The 22275-nt window shown below is 48.4% G+C and overlaps 1 protein-coding gene across 4 annotated transcripts in view; it reads right to left on the bottom strand.

Moving 5' to 3' along the window:
- LOC140388403 (constitutive coactivator of PPAR-gamma-like protein 1) overlaps positions 1-22275 on the bottom strand; it is a 209436-nt gene that overhangs the window by 1015 nt on the left and 186146 nt on the right. For all 4 annotated transcript variants that reach the window (XM_072472518.1, XM_072472515.1, XM_072472517.1 and 1 more), the window contains one exon: positions 21512-21614. In XM_072472518.1, coding sequence (XP_072328619.1) covers positions 21512-21614 — 103 coding nt within the window. The remainder of the gene's footprint in view (positions 1-21511; positions 21615-22275) is intronic.

Below are 22275 nucleotides of genomic sequence, written 5' to 3'. Positions count from 1 at the left end.
GCTTTTAAAGCAGACCAAGGCAGGCCAGCAGCACGGTTCAATTCCTGTACCAGCCTCCCCGAACAGGCGCCGGAATGTGGCGACTAGGGGCTTTTCACAGTAACTTCATTGAAGCCTACTTGTGACAATAAGCGATTTTCATTTCAATGCTTGCTGATTTCTCTCCTAAATGGCCAGGTCGAGTTCCATTTCCTTTTTTACTATATTCCCCCACCAGAGCAAATATTATCAACCCTATCCAGCCCCTTTATCATTTTAAATAACCTCTATAAGTCCTCAAGCTTTTAAATTCATGGGAATACATCTAACATTTATACAACCTGTCCTCATTTGTTAATCCTTTAAAACCTTGTATGATTATGGTGTACATTGCACTATAATCTTTCCAAAGTAACTTTTCTGAGCTTCGGTGCCCAACCAGGAAGCAATACACCAGATGGGATTTCATTGAAGCTCTGAATGGCTGAATGGTTACATCGCCATTTTTGTATTCCAACCCCCTTAAGACAAAAGTCAAGGTAAGAAAGGATGAAGACAGCAGCTTGTCACGGAGTGCAGATAGTCACAGGGTGTGAGCGTGGGAATTTGGGAAGTGAGGGAATATTCAGGGTTAATCGCTTTTTAAAATCTAGCCTAGTTTGAGCTTAGAATTAACTACAATTTATGGTTAAAGTTAATTTTCTTTCAGCTGTAGTCAGGGAAAAATAAGCTCCCAAGAGGAGAGGCAGCTACAGTTAGTAGTTAGCGCAAGTAGGTAGTTAGCGTGAACTAAATTCTCTAGCTAGCAGTGCTGACTTATCACTGTACAAATTGAGCTCGTAAAAACTGAGGTGGTCTTGCTAAGTTCACAAAGTAAGCAAGAACAAAGATAGCAGCAAGAAACTGAGTGCAACTAGACAAGAGTGCGAACGTGGAAATTTGGTGAGCGAGGGAATTTTGTAGTGAGGGAGGGGATGGCGTTCAAGTAAGTAGCTACCTCAAAATCCGTGCTTAAAAGAGCAGAGAGAGCCTCGGACGAGTTCAAAAGAGCTAGGGAGCTCAAACAGTTGACCGGCCACATTCTGAGAAAGGTTTAGAGGCAATGGCTAATATTTAAAGAATTAATACACGATTTATAACATACATTCCTTTGAGGCACAAGCTCCCAACAGTAAACGTTATCCAATAGTGGCTAACAAGAGAAATTAAAGGTTGTTTCCATCAAAGGAAGAGGCTAATAAAGTTGCCAAAAAGTAGGAAACCTGAGGTTCGGAGCTTTTTATATTCAGCAAAGGAGGAACAAGAAACTAATAAAAGAAAAATAGAATGAGTGTAAGCTAGTGAGAAACGTAAAAACTCACCGTATAAGCTTCTACAGGTACGTAAAAAGGAAAATAGCAAAGACAAATGTGAATTGAATTTCATTTATTGCCACGTGTACTGAGGTACAGTGAAATGTATTTTTCTGCGTACAGTCCAGACAGATCGTTTCATACAAGAAACATCTTAGGGTATGCATTAATGCACAATGTAAATACATAGGCACAGGCATTGGGTGAGCATACGGAGTAGAGAAGGTGTGTGAAGAGATCAGTTCTGTCCACAAGAGGGTCATTCAGGAGTCGGGTAACAGCGGGGAGGAAGCTGTTTTTGAACCTGTTAGTGTGTGTTTTCTGGCTTTAGTATCTCCTGGCCAATGGAAAAATTTGAAAGAGAGAATAACCCAGATGGGAGGGGTCTTTGATTATGCTGCCCGCTTTCTCAAGGCAGCGAGAGGTGTAGACAGTCAACGGATAGGAGGCGAGTTTGTGTGATGGACTGGACTGTATTCACGACTCTCTGTAGTTTCGTACAGTCTTGGGCCGAGCAGTTGCCATACCAGTGATGCAGCCAGTTAGGATGCTTTCTATGGTGCATCTGTAAAAATTGGTAAGAATTAATGTGGACATGCCGAATTTCCTTAGTTTCCTGAGGATGTACAAGAGCTGTTCTTTCTTGGTCGTAGCGTCAACATGGGTGGACCAGGACAGATTGTTGGTGATGTGCACACCTAGGAATCTGAAGCTGTCAACCATCTCCACCTCAGCCCTGTTGATGCACAGGGGTGTGTACAGTGCTTTGCTTCCTGAAGTCAATGACCAGCTCCTTAGTTGAGGGAGATTGTTGTCATTACAGCACACCACTAGGTTCTCTATCTCCCTCCTGTACTCTGATTCATCGTTCAAGATCTGACCCCCTACGTTCATGTCATCAGTAAATTTGGAGATGGAATTGTATTTGTATCCGCTTGTACGTGGATACTGTGTGTCTGTCTTCATGGAAGAAGATACAAAAAAACTCCCAGAAATACTAGAGTAATAAGGGACTAGCAGGAATGAGGAACTGAAAGAAATTAGTATTAGTAAAATGGTATTGCTGGAGAAATGAATGGGACAGAAAGGTGATAAATCCCTTGGGCCTGATGATCTACATTCCAGAATGTTGAAAGAGGTGGCTTTAGTGATAGTTGATGCATTCGTGATCATCTTCCCAAATTCTATAAATTCTGGAATGTTTCCTGCAGATTGGAAGTTAGCAAATGTAACTGTACTGTTTTAAGGAAGGAGGGAGAGAGAAAACAATGAACTACAGACATGTTAGCCTAACATCAGTGGCAGGAAAAATATTAGAACCCATTATAAAGGATGTGACATCTGAACATTTAGAAAATAATGATAGGATTGAGCAGGGCAACATGGATTTATTAAAGGATGATCATGTTTGGTAAATTTGTTGGAGCTTTTTGAGTATGTAACTAGCAGAATATACAAGGGGAACTAGTGGATGTGTTGTATTTGGATTTTCAGAAGGTTTTGATTAGGTTCCAGACATGAGGTTAATAAACAAAGTCAGAGCACATTGGAAGGTGGGGAAGAGAATATACTGGCATGGATTGAAAATTGGTTAATGAACAAAAAAGAGAATAGGAATAAATAGGCTGCAGGCTGTGGCCGGTGAGGTACCCAAGGACTAGTGCTTAGGCTCCAGCTATTCACAATCTATTTCAATGAGTTGGAGACAAATGTAATATTTCCAAATTTGCTGATGACACAAAACTAGGTGGGAATAAGTATTGTGAGGAGGATGTAAAGAGGGCTCAAAGGGTTTTAGCCAGACAAGTGAGTGGGCAAGAACATGGCAGTTAGAATATAAGTGGAAAATGTGAAGTGTTCCACTTTGGTAGGAAAAACAGAAATGCAGAGTATTTTTTAAATGATGTGAAATTGGAAAGTGTTGCTGCCCAAAGGGACCCAAGGTGCCCTTGTTCATGAGCCACTAAAAGCTAGCATGCAGGTGCAGCAAGCAATTAGGAAGACAAATGCTGGCCTTCATTGCAATAGGAGTTCAGGAGTAAAGATGTCTTGCTGCAATTGTATTCGACCTTGATGAGACCACACCTGCACAGTTTTGGTTTCCTTACTCAAGAAAAGATATACTGGTCATCGAGGGAGTGCAACAAAAGTTCACAAGACTAATTCCTCGGATTGCGCGATTGTCCTGAGGAGACTGGTCCAGTATTCTCAAGAGTTTAGAAGAATGAGAGGTGATCTAATTGAAGCATGCAAAATTCTTAGAGCTCAACAAGGTAGATACAGAAAGGATGGTTTTCTGGCTGGGGGTTTAGAACGAGGCGACACAGTCTCAGAATAAGAGGTAGGCCATTTCGCACTGAGCTGAGGAAGAATTTCTTTACTCAGCGTGGTACATTCTCCATCCCAGAGCGTTCAAAGAATCCCTACAGTGCAGAAGAACTCATGGCCCATCGAGTCTGCATCTACTTTCCGAAAGAGCACTCTACCTAGGCCCACTCCCTCACCCTATCTTCGTAACCCTGTGATGTGATCATGGCCAATCAACCTAACCTGCACATTTTGGACCGAGAGGGGAAATTAGAGCACCAGGAGGAAACCCACGCAGACACAGGGAGAACGTGCAAACTCCACACAGACAGTCACCCAAGGCTACAATTGACCCAGAGTTCCTGGTGCTGTGAGGCAGCAGTACTGAGCACTGTGCCACCGTGCCGCCTCTTTTGTTGTGGAGGATTGTGGAGAATCAGTCAGAGTATGCTCAATACAGAAACTGATAGATTTCAGGAAACTAAAGAATCATAGAATTCCTACAGTGCAGGAGGACATTCGGCCCATTGAGTCAACACCGACCCTCTGAAAGAGTACCCTACCCAGGCTCATTCTCCCGCCCCATCCAGTATTCCCACCTAAAGACATCAAGGGATATGAGGATGGTGCAGGAAAATGGCATTCAGGCTGATAAGTGATGATCTAATTGAATTGCTCGAGGGGCTGAATGGTCTACTCCTGCTTCCACATTCACACATCCTTTGGATCTTTTGTATCTGTGCATTATCCTTTCATGCACATGGAAACTATATCCCTTTGCTCCACCACAGTTTCTCATCATCAAGAAAATATGTTTGTCTTTCTTGGCTCCAAAGTGGATAACCTCACATTTCCCCAGACTGAACTCTTACCTGCCAATTTTGGCCACTGATTTAGCCTTTTTATGCCCCATTGTAAAGTTTCTGCTCTCACACAAATCACTATGCTTCTAGCTTAGTGTCTTTTGCAAGCTTGTTGCAAAACTAAACACTCTGTGCTTTAATGTAATAAAACATCCCAAAGCATTTCACAGGAGTCTTCTCAGTTAATGTTATAACTGGACAGGAAGATCCCATAATGGAACCCTGGCTCAAAATACTTTAACTTCATTTTTTTTCAATCAAATGTGGCGGAACAGCGTCACAGACAGGATGGCTTTCGGCCCATCAAGTCTGCATCGGCCCTCTGAAAGAGTACCCTACCTCCACTTCTCCGCCCTGTAACCCCACCTAACCTTTAGACACCAAGGGGCCATTTAGCATGGCCAATCCACCTAACCTGCACATCTTTGGGATTGTGGAAGGAAACTGAAGCACCTGGAGGAAATCCACATAGACACAGGAGAATGTGCAAACTCCACACAGATAGACACCCAAGGCCAGGATGGAACCTGTGTCTCTGACGCTGTGAGACAGCAGTGCTAATCACTGTGCCACCGTGAAGTAGCTTTAACAATTTTTTTAAATTAACGATGGAAAAATTTCCTTTACCCCTCCCCCCCTAACAATTACGTACAGGTTTTAAGATTAAGGCGAATAACAGTACATTTGAAGCTACAATGGTCTCATCAGCGCACAATCCTTTTTTACAAAACGGATTTGCTGTGGTCAATACACACTCCACTCTGAACCCAAGTTAGTGTCTGTGGGTTTCTCTGCAGAATTTCACCAGATGATTGTCACATGAGAGTTTCCAAACTCCACTCCCAAAACACGCTTTAAAACCTTCTCTCATATTAATGCTTTCCATTAAAAATTTGCATTCCAAAATCCACTCCATGTTTTCCAAAGGAAACTTTTGAACAGAGCTTCTGCTCCACTTCTACTAGTGAATCCACTCCAAATTTTATACTGGCCCCTTTTAGGATTTCTTTGTCTGGACTGCTTTTATACACACAAATTCTGATATCCAGTCACCAATTGCTCCACACTTATTTCAATTAACGTCTCACAAACTGTAGTAAGCTATCACAAACCTTAGAACCACTTCAGATATCTTTCTGACTTTTCACTGAACAGCTCATTTACAGTTGTGACTTGAAATGAACATAACCCCATTCTGCCCCCAGTTCCTCTGTTCCTTTAACTTCAGGATCCCTGGAAACTCCTCTTCATTTCTCTAGCTTCCTTAAGTAGTTTAGATTTCTGGCACTGGCTTTCTTAAGCATTACTCCATTGTATGACTTTCCTTCTAGCAAAGCTGAAAGAGATGTTCCCTCTCTAGCTGCCGTCACCAACTGCAGATTCCAGTTAAAACTAAAGAACAGAGTAAAGTTTTTTCCCTTACAAGGGCCCCTCGTTGCAAAGTAACTATATTTATTCTTCATGGTAGCTCTCGCTATTACAGTTGGAACTTAACCAACCTCCCACACATATAAACACCTTTGGCCAGCGTGACTCTAACTATGGATCCCTTCCAGGCACAGGAATATTCAATTAAACACACCTAAAACTGTACCTTATTTCTAATGTCTACCCATACAAATATAAATCCCTTAAAACGACCTTTGATTTCCTAACAGGAGCATTATAAAAAGAAAATATGGCATTGAGCCATTTAAGGATATTGAGACAAATGCCCAAAAGCTTGATCAAAAGGCGAAAAGCAACGTAGAGAGATGCAAGGATGGTATTCCAGAACCTCAGGTCCTGATCATTTGAAAGCATGGCAACCAATGGTGGAGCGATTAAAATCAGGAATTAGATAAGCACAGATATCTTAGAGGGTTGAGGGGATGGAGGAGATTAAAGAGATGGAGAGGGGACAAGGCTATGGAGAGATTTGAAAGTAAGGGTGAGGATTTTAAAATCAAGACATTGCTTAAAGGAAAGGAACTGATCAACATCACATATACCATCCATGAAATAGTCGTGAGTTTCTGCTAGTATATTGATATGTACAAAGACAGGCTGAAGTGAAGCTTGGGTGTAATACTGATTGCTTACTCTTAAGTTGCTAAAACAGTGCAAACCTATCATGAACCAGGCTACAGCAGCATATTGTATTTAAAGGGCAATTCAGTGCAACTCAAAACAAGCTGTTCTAGCAATGAGCAGGTCAGCTTTGGAATGTTAAGTTCAGTTTTGTGCGTGCCCTGGTTTAAAAAGGTACCGATGACTTCCGGTGACGGCGGGCGGGAGGCGGCCACACAATGGAGGGCTCCCGCTCGGGAACGGCATTTTTGGTGCTTTAAGCCCAGTCCCAGGGTCCACGGAGGCGGCAGAAGCAAGGAGAAGGCACGGAGGAGGCACAGCGAAGACACAGGAGGAAAAAAAACCCAAAGAAAAATGTCGAGGGTGAGCAAATAAATGGCCGAAAAAAAAAACAGCTGAAGGTCCGTCGGTGAGTGGAAAGGTCGCCGCGGGGTCACCGAGGAAAATGGAGGCTGGCGCACCAGGAAAGGCCGCACTGCTTACAGCTGAAGAAATAACTAAGGTGATGGCTGCGGAATTTGAAAAGCAGTTGGCGCAGATTGTGAAATGCATGGAGACGGTGAGGAAGGAGATGAGGGAGGTTTTGAGTGTGCTGGTGGAGGAGGCGGTTTCCCCGGTGAGGACGGAGGTGGCGAGCGCAGTGCCGGAGGTGCGAGAGCAAGGGGAGGCGCTGAAGGAAGTGGAGGAGACGTTATTGCAGCACAGTGATCAACTTGCCTCGATGGGGAAAGAGATGCGGAAGGTGATGGACATTAACAAGGATCTGCGAGGAAAAATGGAAGACCTGGAAAACAGATCCAGGCGACAGAATTTGAGGATTGTGGTGCTGCCCGAAGGAGTTGAAGGACCGAAGCCGACTGAGTATTTTGCCGCGATGCTGGCAAAACTATTGGGGGAGGGGGACGATATCTCCCGATATGAACTCGATCGGGCTCATCGGTCGTGGAGGCCTGTACCAAAGGCGAGTGAGCCGCCAAGAGCAGTGACTCTGTGCTTCCGTAGGTACAGTGTGAAGGAGAAGGTCCTGAGCTGGGCCAAGCAGGAGCGGGTGGTGCAGTGGGCTGGAGCTGGTATACGTGTATACCAGGACTTTACGGTGGAGCTGGCAAGGAGGCGGGCTGTCTTCAACCGGGTGAAGAGGGCACTGTACATTAGCAAGGTGCGGTGCGGCATTGTATATCCAGCGAAGCTGAGGGTGACTTTCAAGCTCAGGGACTTTTATTTTGGAACGGCGGAAGCAGCGGAGGAGTTTGCGAACGCAGAAGGACTGTGGCAGAACTGACAAATTGAGGAATGGCCATGTGCCGATGTAACCTCATGACTGTATTTTCTTCTTTTTTGTACCACTGCGCGCGGGTGTAGAGACTAAAGGAGCCAATGTGATATATATTTGGACAAGGGAAGGGACGGGACTGTCACTTGAAATGAGGGTTCTTTGGGGTGTAGGTGGATATGTGGGGTTTGTGTGCTAAAAGGGGATCATAGATCATAGAATTTACAGTGCAGAAGTAAGCCATTCGGCCCATCGAGTCTGCACCGGCTCTTGGAAAGAGCACCCTACCCAAGGTCAACACCTCCACCCTATCCCCATAACCCAGTAACCCCACCCAACACTAAGGGCAATTTTGGACACTAAGGGCAATTTATTATGGCCAATCCACCTAACCTGCACATCTTTGGACTGTGGGAGGAAACCCACGCACACACGGGGAGAACGCGCAGACTCCGCACAGACAGTGACCCAAGCCGGAATCGAACCTGGGACCCTGGAGCTGTAAAGAATTGTGCTATCCACAATGCTACTGTGCTGCCCCAATCTTTGGGCTTTCCTAGGGCCGGGCAAGTGGGAAAGGGACCCGGGCGGGGGCCTTCACGCTGGCCGGTTTAAGCCGTCCAGTGAACGGGAGTGAGGTGGGGGGAGGGGCTGCGGCCATCGGAGCCTGGTAGAACAGGGTCCGAGTGGTCTAGCCGGGGTGGAAAGTTGGGGGGAAGGAACCGAGGTTGGGAGGAGTTTTACAAGAGGCAGTGGACGGGAGGAGCTGGGGACCTGGGGGGGGGGAGAGAAGAGAGAGAGAGAGAGAGCTGTTTAAGATTAAGGGTGACTACGGGTAATCCCCGATTCCTTTTTGTCATTTGTTTATGTAAACATGCTGGTTGAGGTTTGGGGGTTGGTGGGTAGATGGGATCGTTGTTATTATGGGGACTGACATATCTTGCTGATTATTGTTTATTGTTGATGGATGTAAATGTGGGAGAAAATGTGAAAAAGGAGAATAAATTTTTTTTAAAAAAAGGTACCGCTGCATTGTGAGGTGCCACAGAAGAGAAAGGATGATTCATGAACTTGCGGTGCTCATGTTTTCATTACAAAGTAATTGAGAAAGTAACCTTATGGGTGACAGATAGAAAAGAAACCCAGGATATCACCTGAATGCTGGCATTCCTGCCTGGGGTAATAACTGTGTCACCCAGAGGGTGTTGACAGATGAAGAAACAAAGGGCGGGATCTTACGGAGCTCCGTGGTCTTGACCCCTTTGTTTAAAAGTCATGGGGAAGCCCGCCTAAATTCCTGTGGCTGCTCACAATTTAAAGCTGGGAGCATTATTAATTGCTTTAAGACAAGACCAGGGGTGAGAGCGACTAAAGACAAGGTCTGAATTTTTGGGGGCCAAGAGGTTATGCATTTATTTTTAAAAAAATTTAGAGTACCCAATTCATTTTTTCCAATTGAGGGATAATTTAGCGTGGCCAATCCACCTTTTTTTGGGTTGTGGGGGCGAAACCCACGCAAACACAGGGAGACTGCAAACTCCACACGGACAGTTACCCAGAGCCGGGATTGAACCTGGGACCTCGACTCCATGAGGCCGCAGTGCTAACCCACTGTACCACCGTGCTGCCCTAGAGATTATGCATTATAGCACTTTTTATGATCTGTAGTGAAATGCAAATGCTACTAGGTCCCTTCAAACAGCTAAAAATTATTAGAATTTAACTGGGTCGAAACAGTAATTTTTGCTTTACCTTCTATACCAGTCAAGACTGTGGACCAATGCATTTGGTCAAATCACCAAAGTGACCTCAGCATTTTATCATAGGTAGTGGATGTAAATACCAGATCAAGTCCATACTAACAACAGAACATGACCTGCTGGATTATGTACATGCAAAGTGAAGCAAAGGATTATAGCAGTGCTTTGCAAACTATTTTACAATCTGACCCTATTTTAACTCAGCATAACTTTCTCTTTAAAAAAAAATTTTTATGAAAGGTTTTCATAAAATATCAATAACAAAATGAAAAAAGGAACCCAACAGGTTTAAGTACAAAACACAATCCAGAAAAGCAACCCCCCATCTGCCCACATCCCCTCTTCGATCTCCTCTCCCAACTCCTCCTCCCACTTACCTTTCACCTCCACCACCAAGGCCTCCTCCTCCTCCTGCATCACCTGGTAAGTTTCCGAGATCTTCCCCACTCCCACCCACGCCCCCCGAGAGCACCCTGTCCCCCGTGTGTGGCAGTAGCCGCGGGAATTCCACCACCTGCTGTCTGGCAAATGCCCTTAACTGTAAGTACCTGAAGGTGTTCCCCAGGGGTGTCCGTACTTCTCCTCCAGCTCACCCAGGTTCGCGAACTTCCCGTCCACAAACAGGTCCCACAACTTTCGTATCCCTGCCCTGTGCCACCCCGAAAACCCTCCACCTGTTTTTCCTGGGGCGAACCGGTGGTTCCCCCGTAATGGGGTCCACGCCGAGGCCCCAACTTCCCCCCTGTGCCGCCTCAACTGACCCCATATTTTGAGGGCAGCCACCACCACCAGGCCCGTGGTATACCTCCTTGGAGGGAGCGGCAGCGGCGCCGTTGCCAGCGCCCCCAGACTCGTAACCCAACAAGACGCCGTCTCCAGCCTCTTCCATGCAGCCCCCTCCCCCTCCATCACCCACTTGCGCACCATCGTCGCATTGGTGGCCCAGTAGTATCCACAGAGGTTGGGCAGCGCCAGTCCCCCCCTATCTCTACTCCGCTCCAGGAACACCCTTCTCACCCTCTGAGTCCCTCGCGCCCACACAAACCCCATTATACTCCTGTTAACCCGCCTGAAAAAAGCCTTCGGGATAAACACGGGGAGGCACTGGAACAGGAACAAAAACCTTGGGAGCACCGTCATTTTGATTGAATGCACCCTACCCGCGAAGGACAGCGGCAACGCGTCCCACCTCATGAACTCCTCCTCCAATGTTCCACCAGCCTTGTAAAATTAAGCCTATGCAGGACCCCCTAGCTCGTGGCCACCTGGACCCCCAAATACCTGAAGCTCCTCTCCGCCTTTTTTAGTGGGAGCTCGCCAATCCCCCTCTCCTGGTCCCCTGGATGAACTACGAACAGCTCGCTCTTCCCCATGTTGAGCTTGTACCCCGAAAAGTCCCCGAATTCCCTAAGAATCCTCATTACCTCCGGCATTCCTCCCACCGGGTCCGCCACATACAGCAGCAGGTCGTCCGCATAAAGTGACACCCTATGCTCCTCCCCACCCCGCACCAACCCCCTCCAGTTCCTTGACTCCCTCAGTGCCATAGCCAGCGGTTCAATCGCCAGTGCGAAGAGCAGGGGGGACAGGGGACACCCCTGTCTCGTCCCTCGGTGCAACCGAAAGTACTCAGACCTCCTCCTGTTTGTGGCCACACTCGCCATCGGGACCTCATACAACAGCCTAACCCACCTGACAAACCCCTCCTCAAACCCGAACCTCTTCAGCACCTCCCACAGGTACCCCCACTCTACCCTATCGAAGACTTTCTCAGCGTCCATCGCCACCACTATCTCCGCCTCCCCCTCCCTCTCCGGCATCATGATAACATTCAAAAGCCTCCGCACATTCGCGTTCAACTATCTCCTCTTCACAAACCCCGTCTGGTCTTCATGGATGATCTGCGGCACACAATCCTCAATCCTCGTGGCTACGACCTTCGCCAGCACCTTGGCATCTACATTTAGTAAGGAAATCGGTCTGTAAGACCCACATTGCAAGGGATCCTTGTCCCGCTTCAGGATCAAGGAGGGCAAAGCCCCTCCCTCCCTTGCCTCATTAAAGGTCCTGACGAACAGCGGGCCCAACAGATCCTTATATTTTTTATAGAATTCGACCGGGAAACCATCCGGCCCCGGTGCCTTCCCCCTATCCCTTTGATCAGCTCCTCCAGCCCAATTGGGGCCCACAATCCCGCCACCAGTCCCTCTTCCACCTTTGGAAACCTCAATTGGTCCAGGAAGCAGCCCATCCCTCCCTCCTCCCGTGGGGGCTCGGATCGGTACAATTCCTCGTAAAAGTCCCTGAAGACCCCATTGATGCCAACCCCACTCCGCACCACACTTGCTCCCAGTCCTCAACTCCCCCGATCTCCCTAGCTGCGTCCCGCTTCCGAAGCTGATGCGCCAGCATCCGGCTTGCCTTTTCCCTATACTTGTAAATCGCCCCCTGGGCCTTCCTCCACTGCACCTCCGCCTTCCTGGTGGTCACCAGGTCGAATTCGGCCTGGAGGCTACGCTCCCGTCTACCCTCACCATTTCCCCCACCAGCCTCTCCCTCTCCCCCTGCTCCTTGTGGGCCCTAATGGAGATCAGCTCTCCCCTCACCACCGCCTTCAGTGCCTCCCATAACATCACCACTCGGACCTCCCCGTTGTCGTTGGTCTCCAAGTACCTCTCTATACTTCCTCGGACCCGCTCGCTCACCTCCTTGTCCGCCAGCAGCCCCACCTCCAAGCAACACAGCGGGCGCTGGTCCCTCTCCACCCCCATCTGCAAGTCCTCCCCATCTGCAAGTCCACCCAATGCGAGGCGTGGTCCGAAATGGCTATTGCCGAATACTCAGTATCCTCTACTCTCGCTATCAGCGCCCTACTCAAAATGATAAAGTCGATTCTGGAATAAGCCTTATGGACATGCGAGAAGAATGAAAATTCCCTAGCCCCCGGCCTTGCAAATCTCCAAGGGGCCACCCCTCCCATCTGGTTCATAAACCCCCATAGCACTCTAGCCGCCGCCGGCTTCCTACCCGTCCTAGACCTGGAGCGATCCAGTGCCGGATCCAGCACCGTGTTAAAGTCTCCCCCCATTATCAGGCCCCCCACTTCCAAGTCTGGGGTCCGACCCAACATACGCCGCATAAAACCGGCATCGTCCCAGTTCGGGGCATATACATTGACCAGTACCACCCTCTCTCCCTGCAACTTACCACTTACCATTATGTACCTACCGCCATTATCTACCACAATGCTCGACGCCTCGAATGACACCTTCTTTCCCACCAAGATCGCCACCCCTCGATTTTTGGCATGCAGCCCCGAGTGAAACACCTGACCTACCCACCCTTTCCTCAATCTTACCTGGCCTGCCACCTTCAGGTGTGTCTCCTGAAGCATAACCACATCCGCCTTGAGCCCCTTCAGGTGCGCGAACACGCAGGCCCGCTTAACCGGCCCATTCAGTGCCCTTACATTCCAGGTTATCAGCCGTATCAGGGGACTACCCGCCCCATCCCCCGCCGACTAGCCATGACCCCTCCTCGGCCAGCCACGCGCCCGCACCCCACACCCGGCCCGTTCCCCACAGCGACATACCCCGTCTCGACCCCCCCCCACTCGCTCCAGCTCCTCCTTGACCATAGCAGCAGCAACTCGACCCCCCCCGCCCCGCCCCCCCCCCGGCTCGGACCCATCCTACACTTCCGCCTGACCCCGGCCACTCCCGCCTCTCCTTCGACTCCTCCTATTGTGTGGCACACCCTCCTCTCCCGTCCCCATCCATAGGCTCTCCCCCTCCCACTTCCGTTCTAAGCGCGGGAAACAACCCTCGCTTCCCCGCCCCAGCACCCTCCAGTCTTCCCGCGCTTTCCACCTACCAGGCCCCGCCACCTCTGACGCAGCTCCTTTTACAGGCCCGGTCCCCTCACCCCTGACTCGGGCCTCCCCTTCCCCCGCGGGGCCCCATCTCACTGCCGTCCACCCCCCCTGTTCCGTTTACCTACCCCCCTCCAAGAGCCCCCCCCGACCAACCCAACCAAAACAGTGCCCAACCTGCCCCAGCCACCCTCACCGACCCGAAAGAGAAAAACACAGAGAAAAAGAAACCCGGAGCAATACAAAGGCTCCCCCCCTCGAAACAATAATAAACATAACATATCAACCGCAGTCCCCAATCGCCCATCCCGACCCTCAGTCTGTGTCCAACTTCTCGGCCTGAACAAAGGCCCACGCCTCCTCCGGAGACTCAAAATAATGGTGCCGGCCCTTGTAGGTAATCCACAGTCACGCCGGCTGCAACATGCCAAACTTCACCCCCTTCCTGTGCAGCACCGCCTTCGCTCGATTGTACCCGGCCCTCCTCTTCGCCACCTCCCCACTTCAGTCCTGGTATATCCGAACTTCCGCGTTCTCCCACCTGCTGCTCCTCCCCTTCTTGGCCCACCTGAGCACACACTCCCGATCGACGAACCGATGGAACCTCACCAGCACCACCCGCGGAGGCTCGTTAGCCTTGGGCCTCCTCGCCAGCGCTCTATGGGCCCCTTCCAGCTCCAGGGGCCCCTGGAACGACCCCGCTCCCATCAGCGAGTTCAACATGGTGACCAAAAAGGCCCCCACGTCCAGCCCCTCCAGGAGGCCCAGAATCCGCAGATTCTTCCGCCTCGACCGATTCTCCATCTCCTCGAACCGCTCCTGCCATTTCTTGTGGAGCGCCTCGTGCGCCTCCACCTTTACCGCCAGGCCTAAGATTTTGTCCTCATTGTCAGAGATCTTTTGTCGAGCCTCACGGATCGCCACCCCCTGGGCCGTCTGTGTCTCCAGCAGCTTATCAATAGAAGCCTTCATCGGTTCTAGTAGGTCCGTTTTAATCTCTCTGAAGCAGCGCTGAATACCCTCCTGCTGCTCCTCCGCCCACTGAATCCACGCTGCCTGGTCTCTGCCCACCGCCATTTTGTCCTTCTTCCCTCGCACCTTCTTCAGATCCACCACCACCTTTTTTGTCGCCACGCTCCTAGTTGAAGCCATATACTGACGGGGAGCTGTTATAGACTCCTTCCCGAACCGGGAAACGTCGAAAAAGTGCCGTTGGGGGCCCTGAAAAGAACCCAAAAGCCCGTTTTTGCGGGAGCTGCCGAATGTGCGACTTAGCTCCGCATAGCCGCAACCGGAAGTCATCTCAGCATAACTTTCTCAAAGGTAACAAGGGGCAACAAAGGCTTGCCTTGCCAGTGACACTCACATCTCCAACAAATATATTTACAAAAAACTGTTGAAAATTAACATGACCCCTGATGCCAGCAAAAACAAAAACACTGAAACAGCATAGTTACATTCAGTATGTGATTATTAAAGTTGCCATATCATATATAATAATGCACCAAATAATTAAGATCTATGTTTAAGTGTTATTTTATATACTCATGTAGGTTTCAGCCAAGCTCTCCATATTTCTTGGTAATGTAAGCGTCAGCCCCCTCCCCCATACCTCACACCTACTCCTCTTCCCAACTCTCCTCTTCCACTTACTCACTAAGCAGCCACTCTATCCAACCAAACCTTCTCTGCCCCTCACTCACACAGTAGACCCTATTCCCAACTCTCCTTCCACCCTCAGTTTGCTGAACCCTGTGGAGACTTGGGCTCCATTCTCCCCATTCCTGCTCTGCTGATCCCCATAGGGTTCACTGCTTTACCCTCCTGGCCCTGCTGAACACTGCAGTTCCATCAAGTGGCCAGCAGCAGAGTGCAACCTTCTGGTGGAATGAGTGATAACAGTTGAGTCTGAGCTGGCGCAAGGCTGAGTGGTGGCTCCCCTGGGTCCTGCTCCTGGCGCCAATTTTCCAGGCCGAAAGACGCTCTTCCTGGCCTGGGCCACTTTGGAGGGAGAGGCGAGAAAAAAAAGTTAAAATTCCATTATGCAAAAGGTAGAATTCTGATAAATGAGGTAAACATCTCATCCCTGGAGGAGACCTCTGTCCCTACCTCAGGAGGAAGCCCTGCCTTAGAGAGCTGCTAGCCATCTGATCGGCTGGCAGCTCTGCGGGTCAAGGGGCTCAATAGGTCAAAGGGTGGACAGGTCACCTGTCGCTCCCACACCTCCTGTAACATATCAAAACAGGTCACGGCAGGTTGCAGGAAGGCAACTGCTGGGTTGGACATGAACTAATATTCCTCCCTGTCTTCAAACCTGTTGGTGGAAGAGCGTAAAATCCAGCCCCAAAGTTTATCAAAAAGCCTGAAATTCAATATTTTGGGGGAGAAAGCGAGGAGCAGAATTTGGGCACGTCAGATTGGCTAGTTACACCCATTCAAAAATAAAAGCTAAATTCAGCTGCAACAGGGTGCTAGAAGAAGATGCATGCATGTCTGGCAACCATCAAGTATCGGCACAGGTTTAACTCCACATCAAATCCTGCCTCTTGGCGCTTCTGAGACATTGCTGGTGATTTAGTGTTAAATAACCTGACCATGTAGTTTACAGCAGGGTCATTGCCACTACATTATGGCAAGTGTAAGTCTTGCCCTGCCTCAATTTTGGTAGTACAACAGTACCATCAAAATGTTAGGTTCATTGGGGTATAAGCTTAATATGGGAAAGAGTGAGATTGTGTCTTCAGGATCCTTAAGGGGGAGGGGGAACAGCCAGAAGTAGTGGTGCACATTGGTACCAACGACATAGGTAGGAAAAGGGGTGTGGAGGTAATAAACAAGTTTAGGGAGTTAGGCTGGAAGTTAAAAGCCAGGACAGACAGAGTTGTCATCTCTGGTTTGTTGCCGGTGCCACGTGATAGCGAGGCTAGGAATAGGGAGAGAGTGCAGCTGAACACGTGGCTGCAGGAATGGTGTAGGAGGGAGGGCTTCAGGTATTTGGATAATTGGAGCGCATTCTGGGGAAGGTGGGACCTGTACAAGCAGGACGGGTTGCATCTGAACCAGAGGGGCACCGATATCCTGGGAGGGAGGTTTTCTAGTACTCTTCGGGAGGGTTTAAACTAATTTGGCAGGGGAATGGGAACCGGATTTGTAGTCCAGCAACTAAGGTAGCCAATATTCAGGACGCCAAAGCGTGTAATGAGGCAGTGGGGAAGGGAACACTGACAAAGGAGAGTACTTGCAGGCACGGAGATGGGTTGAAGTGTGTATACTTCAACGCAAGAAGCATCAGGAATAAGGTGGGTGAACTTAAGGCATGGATCGGTACTTGGGACTACGATGTGGTGGCCATCATGGAAACTTGGATAGAAGAGGGGCAGAAATGGTTGTTGGAGGTCCCTGGTTATAGATGTTTCAATAAGATTAGGGAGGGTGGTAAAAGAGGTGGGGGGGTGGCATTATTAATTAGAGATAGTATAACAGCTGCAGAAAGGCAGTTCGAGGAGTATCATCCTATTGAGGTAGTATGGGTTGAAGTCAGAAATAGGAAAGGAGCAGTCACCTTGTTAGGAGTTTTCTATAGGCCCCCCAATAGCAGCAGAGATGTGGAGGAACAGATTGGGAAACAGATTTTGGAAAGGTGCAGAAGTCATAGGGTAGTAGTCATGGGCGACTTTAACTTCCCAAATATTGAGTGGAAACTCTTTAGATCAAATAGTTTGGATGGGGTGGTTTTTGTGCAGTGTGTCCAGGAAGCTTTTCTAACACAGTATGTAGATTGTCCGACCAGAGGAGGGGCGATATTGGATTTAGTACTTGGTAATGAACCAGGGCAAGTGATAGATTTGTTAGTGGGGGAGCATTTTGGAGATAGTGACCACAATTCTGTGACTTTCACTTTAGTAATGGAGAGGGATAGGTACGTGCAACAGGGCAAGGTATACAATTGGGGGAAGGGTAAATACGATGTTGTCAGACAAGAATTGAAGTGCATAAGTTGGGAACATAGGCTGGCAGGGAAGGGCATAGACAGAGTGGATAGTCAGAGGCTTTTCCCCAGGGTAGAGGTGTCAATTACTAGGGGGCATAGGTTTAAGGTGAGAGGGGCAAGGTTTAGAGTAGATGTACGAGGCAAGTTTTTTACGCAGAGGGTAGTGGGTGCCTGGAACTCGCTACCGGAGGAGGTAGTGGAAGCAGGGACGATAGGGACATTTAAGGGGCATCTTGACAAATATATGAATAGGATGGGAATAGAAGGATACGGACCCAGGAAGTGTAGAAGATTGTAGCTTAGTTGGGCAGCATGGTCGGCACGGGCTTGGAGGGCCGAAGGGCCTGTTCCTGTGCTGTACATTTCTTTGTTCTTTGACACAAGTGAAATGTGGAACTTGTTCAAGGAACACGTGCTACGTGTCCTTGATATGTATGTCCCTGTCAGGCAGGGAAGAGATGGTCGAGTGAGGGAACCATGGTTGACAAGAGAGGTTGAATGTCTTGTTAAGAGGAAAAAGGAGACTTATGTAAGGCTGAGGAAACAAGGTTCAGACAGGGCATTGGAGGGATACAAGATAGCCAGGAGGGAACTGAAGAAAGGGATTAGGAGAGCTAAGAGAGGGCATAAACAATCTTTGGCGGGTAGGATCAAGGAAAACCCCAAGGCCTTTTACACATATGTGAGAAATATGAGAATGACTAGAGCGAGGGTAGGTCCGATCAAGGACAGTAGCGGGAGATTGTGTATTGAGTCTGAAGAGATAGGAGACATCTTGAACGAGTACTTTTCTTCTGTATTTACAAATGAGAGGGGCGATATTGTTGGAGAGGACAGTGTGAAACAGATTGGTAAGCTCGAGGAAATACTTGTTAGGAAGGAAGATGTGTTGGGCATTTTGAAAAACTTGAGGATAGACAAGTCCCCTGGGCCTGACGGGATATATCCAAGGATTCTATGGGAAGCAAGAGATGAAATTGCAGAGACGTTGACAATGATCTTTTCGTCCTCACTGTCAACAGGGGTGGTACCAGGGGATTGGAGAGTGGCGAATGTCGTGCCCCTGTTCAAAAAAGGGACTAGGGATAACCTTGGGAATTACAGGCCAGTTAGTCTTACTTTGGTGGTAGGCAAAGTAATGGAAAGGGTACTGAAGGATAGGATTTCTGAGCATCTGGAAAGACACTGCTCGATTAGGGATAGTCAGCACGGATTTGTGAGGGGTAGGTCTTGCCTTACAAGTCTTATTGAATTCTTTGAGGAGGTGACCAAGCATGTGGATGAAGGTAAAGTAGTGGATGTAGTGTACATGGATTTTAGTAAGGCATTTGATAAGGTTCCCCATGGTAGGCTTAGCAGAAAGTAAGGAAGCATGGGATAGTGGGAAATTTGGCCAGTTGGATAACGAACTGGCTAACCGATAGAAGTCAGAGAGTGGTGGTGGATGGCAAATATTCAGCCTTAATCCCAGTTACAAGTGGCGTACCGCAGGGATCAGTTCTGGGTCCTCTGCTGTTTGTGATTTTCATTAATGACTTGGATGAGGGAGTTGAAGGGTGGGTCAGTAAATTTGCAGACGATACGAAGATTGGTGGAGTTGTGGATAGTAAGGAGGGCTGTTGTCGGCTGCAAAGAGACATAGATAAGATGCAGAGCTGGGCTGAGAAGTGGCAGATGGAGTTTAACCCTGAAAAGTGTGAGGTTGTCCATTTTGGAAGGACAAATATGAATGTGGAATACAGGGTTAACAGTAGAGTTCTTGGCAATGTGGAGGAGCAGAGATCTTGGGGTCTATGTTCATACATCTTTGAAAGTTGCCACTCAAGTGGATAGAGTTGTGAAGAAGGCCGATGGTGTGCTCGCGTTCATTAACAGAGGGATTGAATTTAAGAGCCGTGAGGTGATGATGCAGCTGTACAAAACTTTGGTAAGGCCACATTTGGAGTACTGTGTACAGTTCTGGACGCCTCATTTTAGGAAGGATGTGGAAGCTTTGGAAAAGGTGCAAAGAAGATTTACCAGGATGTTGCCTGGAATGGAGAGTAGGTCTTACGAGGAGAGGTTGAGGGTGCTAGGCCTTTTCTCATTAGAACGGAGAAGGATGGGGGGCGACTTGATAGAGGTTTATAAGATGATCAGGGGAATAGATAGAGTAGACAGTCAGAGACTTTTTCCCCGGGTGGAACAAACCATTACAAGGGGACATAAATTTAAGGCGAAAGGTGGAAGATATAGGAGGGATATCAGAGGTAGGTTCTTTACCCAGAGAGTAGTGGGGGCATGGAATGCACGGCCTGTGGAAGTAGTTGAGTCGGAAACATTAGGGACCTTCAAGCAGCTATTGGATAGGTACATGGTTTACGGTAAAATGATATAGTGTAGATTTATTTGTTCTCAAGGGCAGCACGGTAGCATTGTGGATAGCACAATTGCTTCACAGCTCCAGGGTCCCAGGTTCGATTCCGGCTTGGGTCACTGTCTGTGCGGAGTCTGCACGTCCTCCCCGTGTCTGCGTGGGTTTCCTCCGGGTGTTCCGGTTTCCTCCTACAGTCCAAAGATGTGCGGGTTAGGTGAATTGGCCAATGATAAATTGCCCTTAATGTCCAAATTGCCCTTGGTGTTGGGTGGAGGTATTGAGTTTGGGTAGGGTGCTCTTTCCAAGAGCCGGTGCAGACTCAAAGGGCCGAATGGCCTCCTTCTGCACTGTAAATTCAATGATAATCTATGATTAATCTAGGACAAAGGTTCGGCACAACATCGTGGGCCGAAGGGCCTGTTCTGTGCTGTATTTTCTATATTTTTGTTCTATGTTTGTGGTCCAGGTGAGGGGACAGGAGAGGCGACTGGGAGAGCTGCCGTTTAGGTTAGTAAAGGGAAGCTTTCGGTACCTAGGCATCCAAGTGGCGCGGGAATGGGGTCGGCTGCATAAATTGAATCGAGCCCGGCTGGTGGACCAAATGAAGGACGATTTTCGGAGATGGGACGCGCTTCCATTGTCTCTGTCTCGGAGGGTGCAAACGGTGAAGATGACGGTCCTCCCGAGATTCCAATTTGTATTTCAGCGTCTCCCCATCTTTATTCCACGGTCCTTTTTTAAGCGGGTCAACAGAGTGCTCAAGGGCTTCGTCTGGGTGGGCAAGACCCCGCGAGTAAGGAAGGTAATGCCTGAGCAGAGTCGGGGAGAGGGCGGGCTGGCGCTGTCAAATTTCAGTAACTATTACTGGGCAGCGAATATAGCCATGATCAGGAAGTGAGTGGTGGGGGAGGGGTCGGCATGGGTGCGTATGGAGGCAGCTTCATGTAAGGGCACCAGTTTGGGGGCGTTGGTAACGGCGCCTCTGCTGTTCCCGCTGGCACAGTACTCCACCAGTCCAGTGGTGGTGGTGGCCCTGAGAGTTTGGGGCCAGTTTAGGGCGGCATGTGGGAGCATTGGTCTGGGCCCCAATCTGTGATAATCACCGGTTTGCCCCAGGGAGTAAAGACGAGGGGGGTTTCCGGTTATGGCGGAGAGCGGGGATTGAGAGGATGGGGGATATGTTCATAGAGGGGAGCTTTCCGAGAATGAGGGCATTGTAGGAAAAGTTTGGGTTGGCGAGGGGAAACAAATTCAGGTATCTGCAGGTGCGGGACTTCCTTCGTAAACAGGTGTCAACCTTTCTGCTCCTACCGCTAAGGGGGATTCAGGGTTCGGCTTGAGGGTCACAGTTAGGGTTCACCCGGAGGTGGCAACTGTTCGTCGACTTCTTTGCGGGAAATTAATCGTCAGCAGACGGGGGAGGGGAGTAGTTTAGATTAGAGTAGGGGGTCAATAAGGGTGGGACCTGTACGAGAGGTAAATGGCTTTTGCACTATGTTTATGGTTTCATGTATATTGTTTCTTTTGTTGTTGTCACTATACCAAAAATACCTCAATAAAATGTTTATTAAAAAAAATGTTAGGGTCACATTCAACATAATGTCAAACAAATATTACCTCAAAAACAATACATTTTCGATCAATTTCTGAAAGGAATGAAAAGATCTTATAAATTCTCTTGTGGCTCACCCCCTGATTTCTGACATTCCAGACAGCAGCACTTTTAGTGTAGTACTTCGCTCCTCTGCTGAAACGACTTGCAGCTGGGCTGGAGATAATTCCTCTTGCACGCCTTAAAAAGAAAAAAAGCACCAGTTCTTTTAACTTTATGAACTTTCTTTGAAAAAGCACTCTAATAACTATGGGACAGGATCAGAAGAACATTTTTAAAAAGTTTGCTTACATAATGTTTTAATAAATTGATCCTATTAAATACTATTTACCAGATCCAAACTTGGCAAAACTGTACATTAGTCAAACCCATAGCACCCGCAGCAGACCCTGTACAAGCAAAATACTCCACTTTAGGTGCAATATTTCTCCTGAATATTATGATCCACATGTTTATCCATGGCTCTATGTGGAACGTTAAAATAATGGGCTATGCTTTCTTCATTTTGAGTTGACCTGGTACTGGTTACCTCAAATCCGTCGATTAAGCCAAATCTCTGATTCTGCATTCATGCAAGATTTAACATAATGAGATACAACCTTCGCAGCTGGGGAAAATGTGTCGTTAAGATTAATGTTATTCCAAGCCTACGAGCCACCATGGGCTGTAGTGGTGCGGTTCCACCGCTTTATGGACAGAGTGTGTGTCCTGAGATGGGCCAAAAAAGAACGGAGCAGCAGGTGGGAGGACACGGAGATCCGAATTCACCAGGACTGGAGTGTGGAGGTGGCTAAGAAAAGGGCTGGTTTTAACCGGGCTAAGGTGGTTCTCCATTGAAAGG

The sequence above is a fragment of the Scyliorhinus torazame genome, chromosome 13, assembly GCF_047496885.1.
Source record: "Scyliorhinus torazame isolate Kashiwa2021f chromosome 13, sScyTor2.1, whole genome shotgun sequence".
NCBI classification, from domain to species: domain Eukaryota; kingdom Metazoa; phylum Chordata; class Chondrichthyes; order Carcharhiniformes; family Scyliorhinidae; genus Scyliorhinus; species Scyliorhinus torazame.
This window is presented reverse-complemented; position numbering and strand designations above follow the sequence as displayed.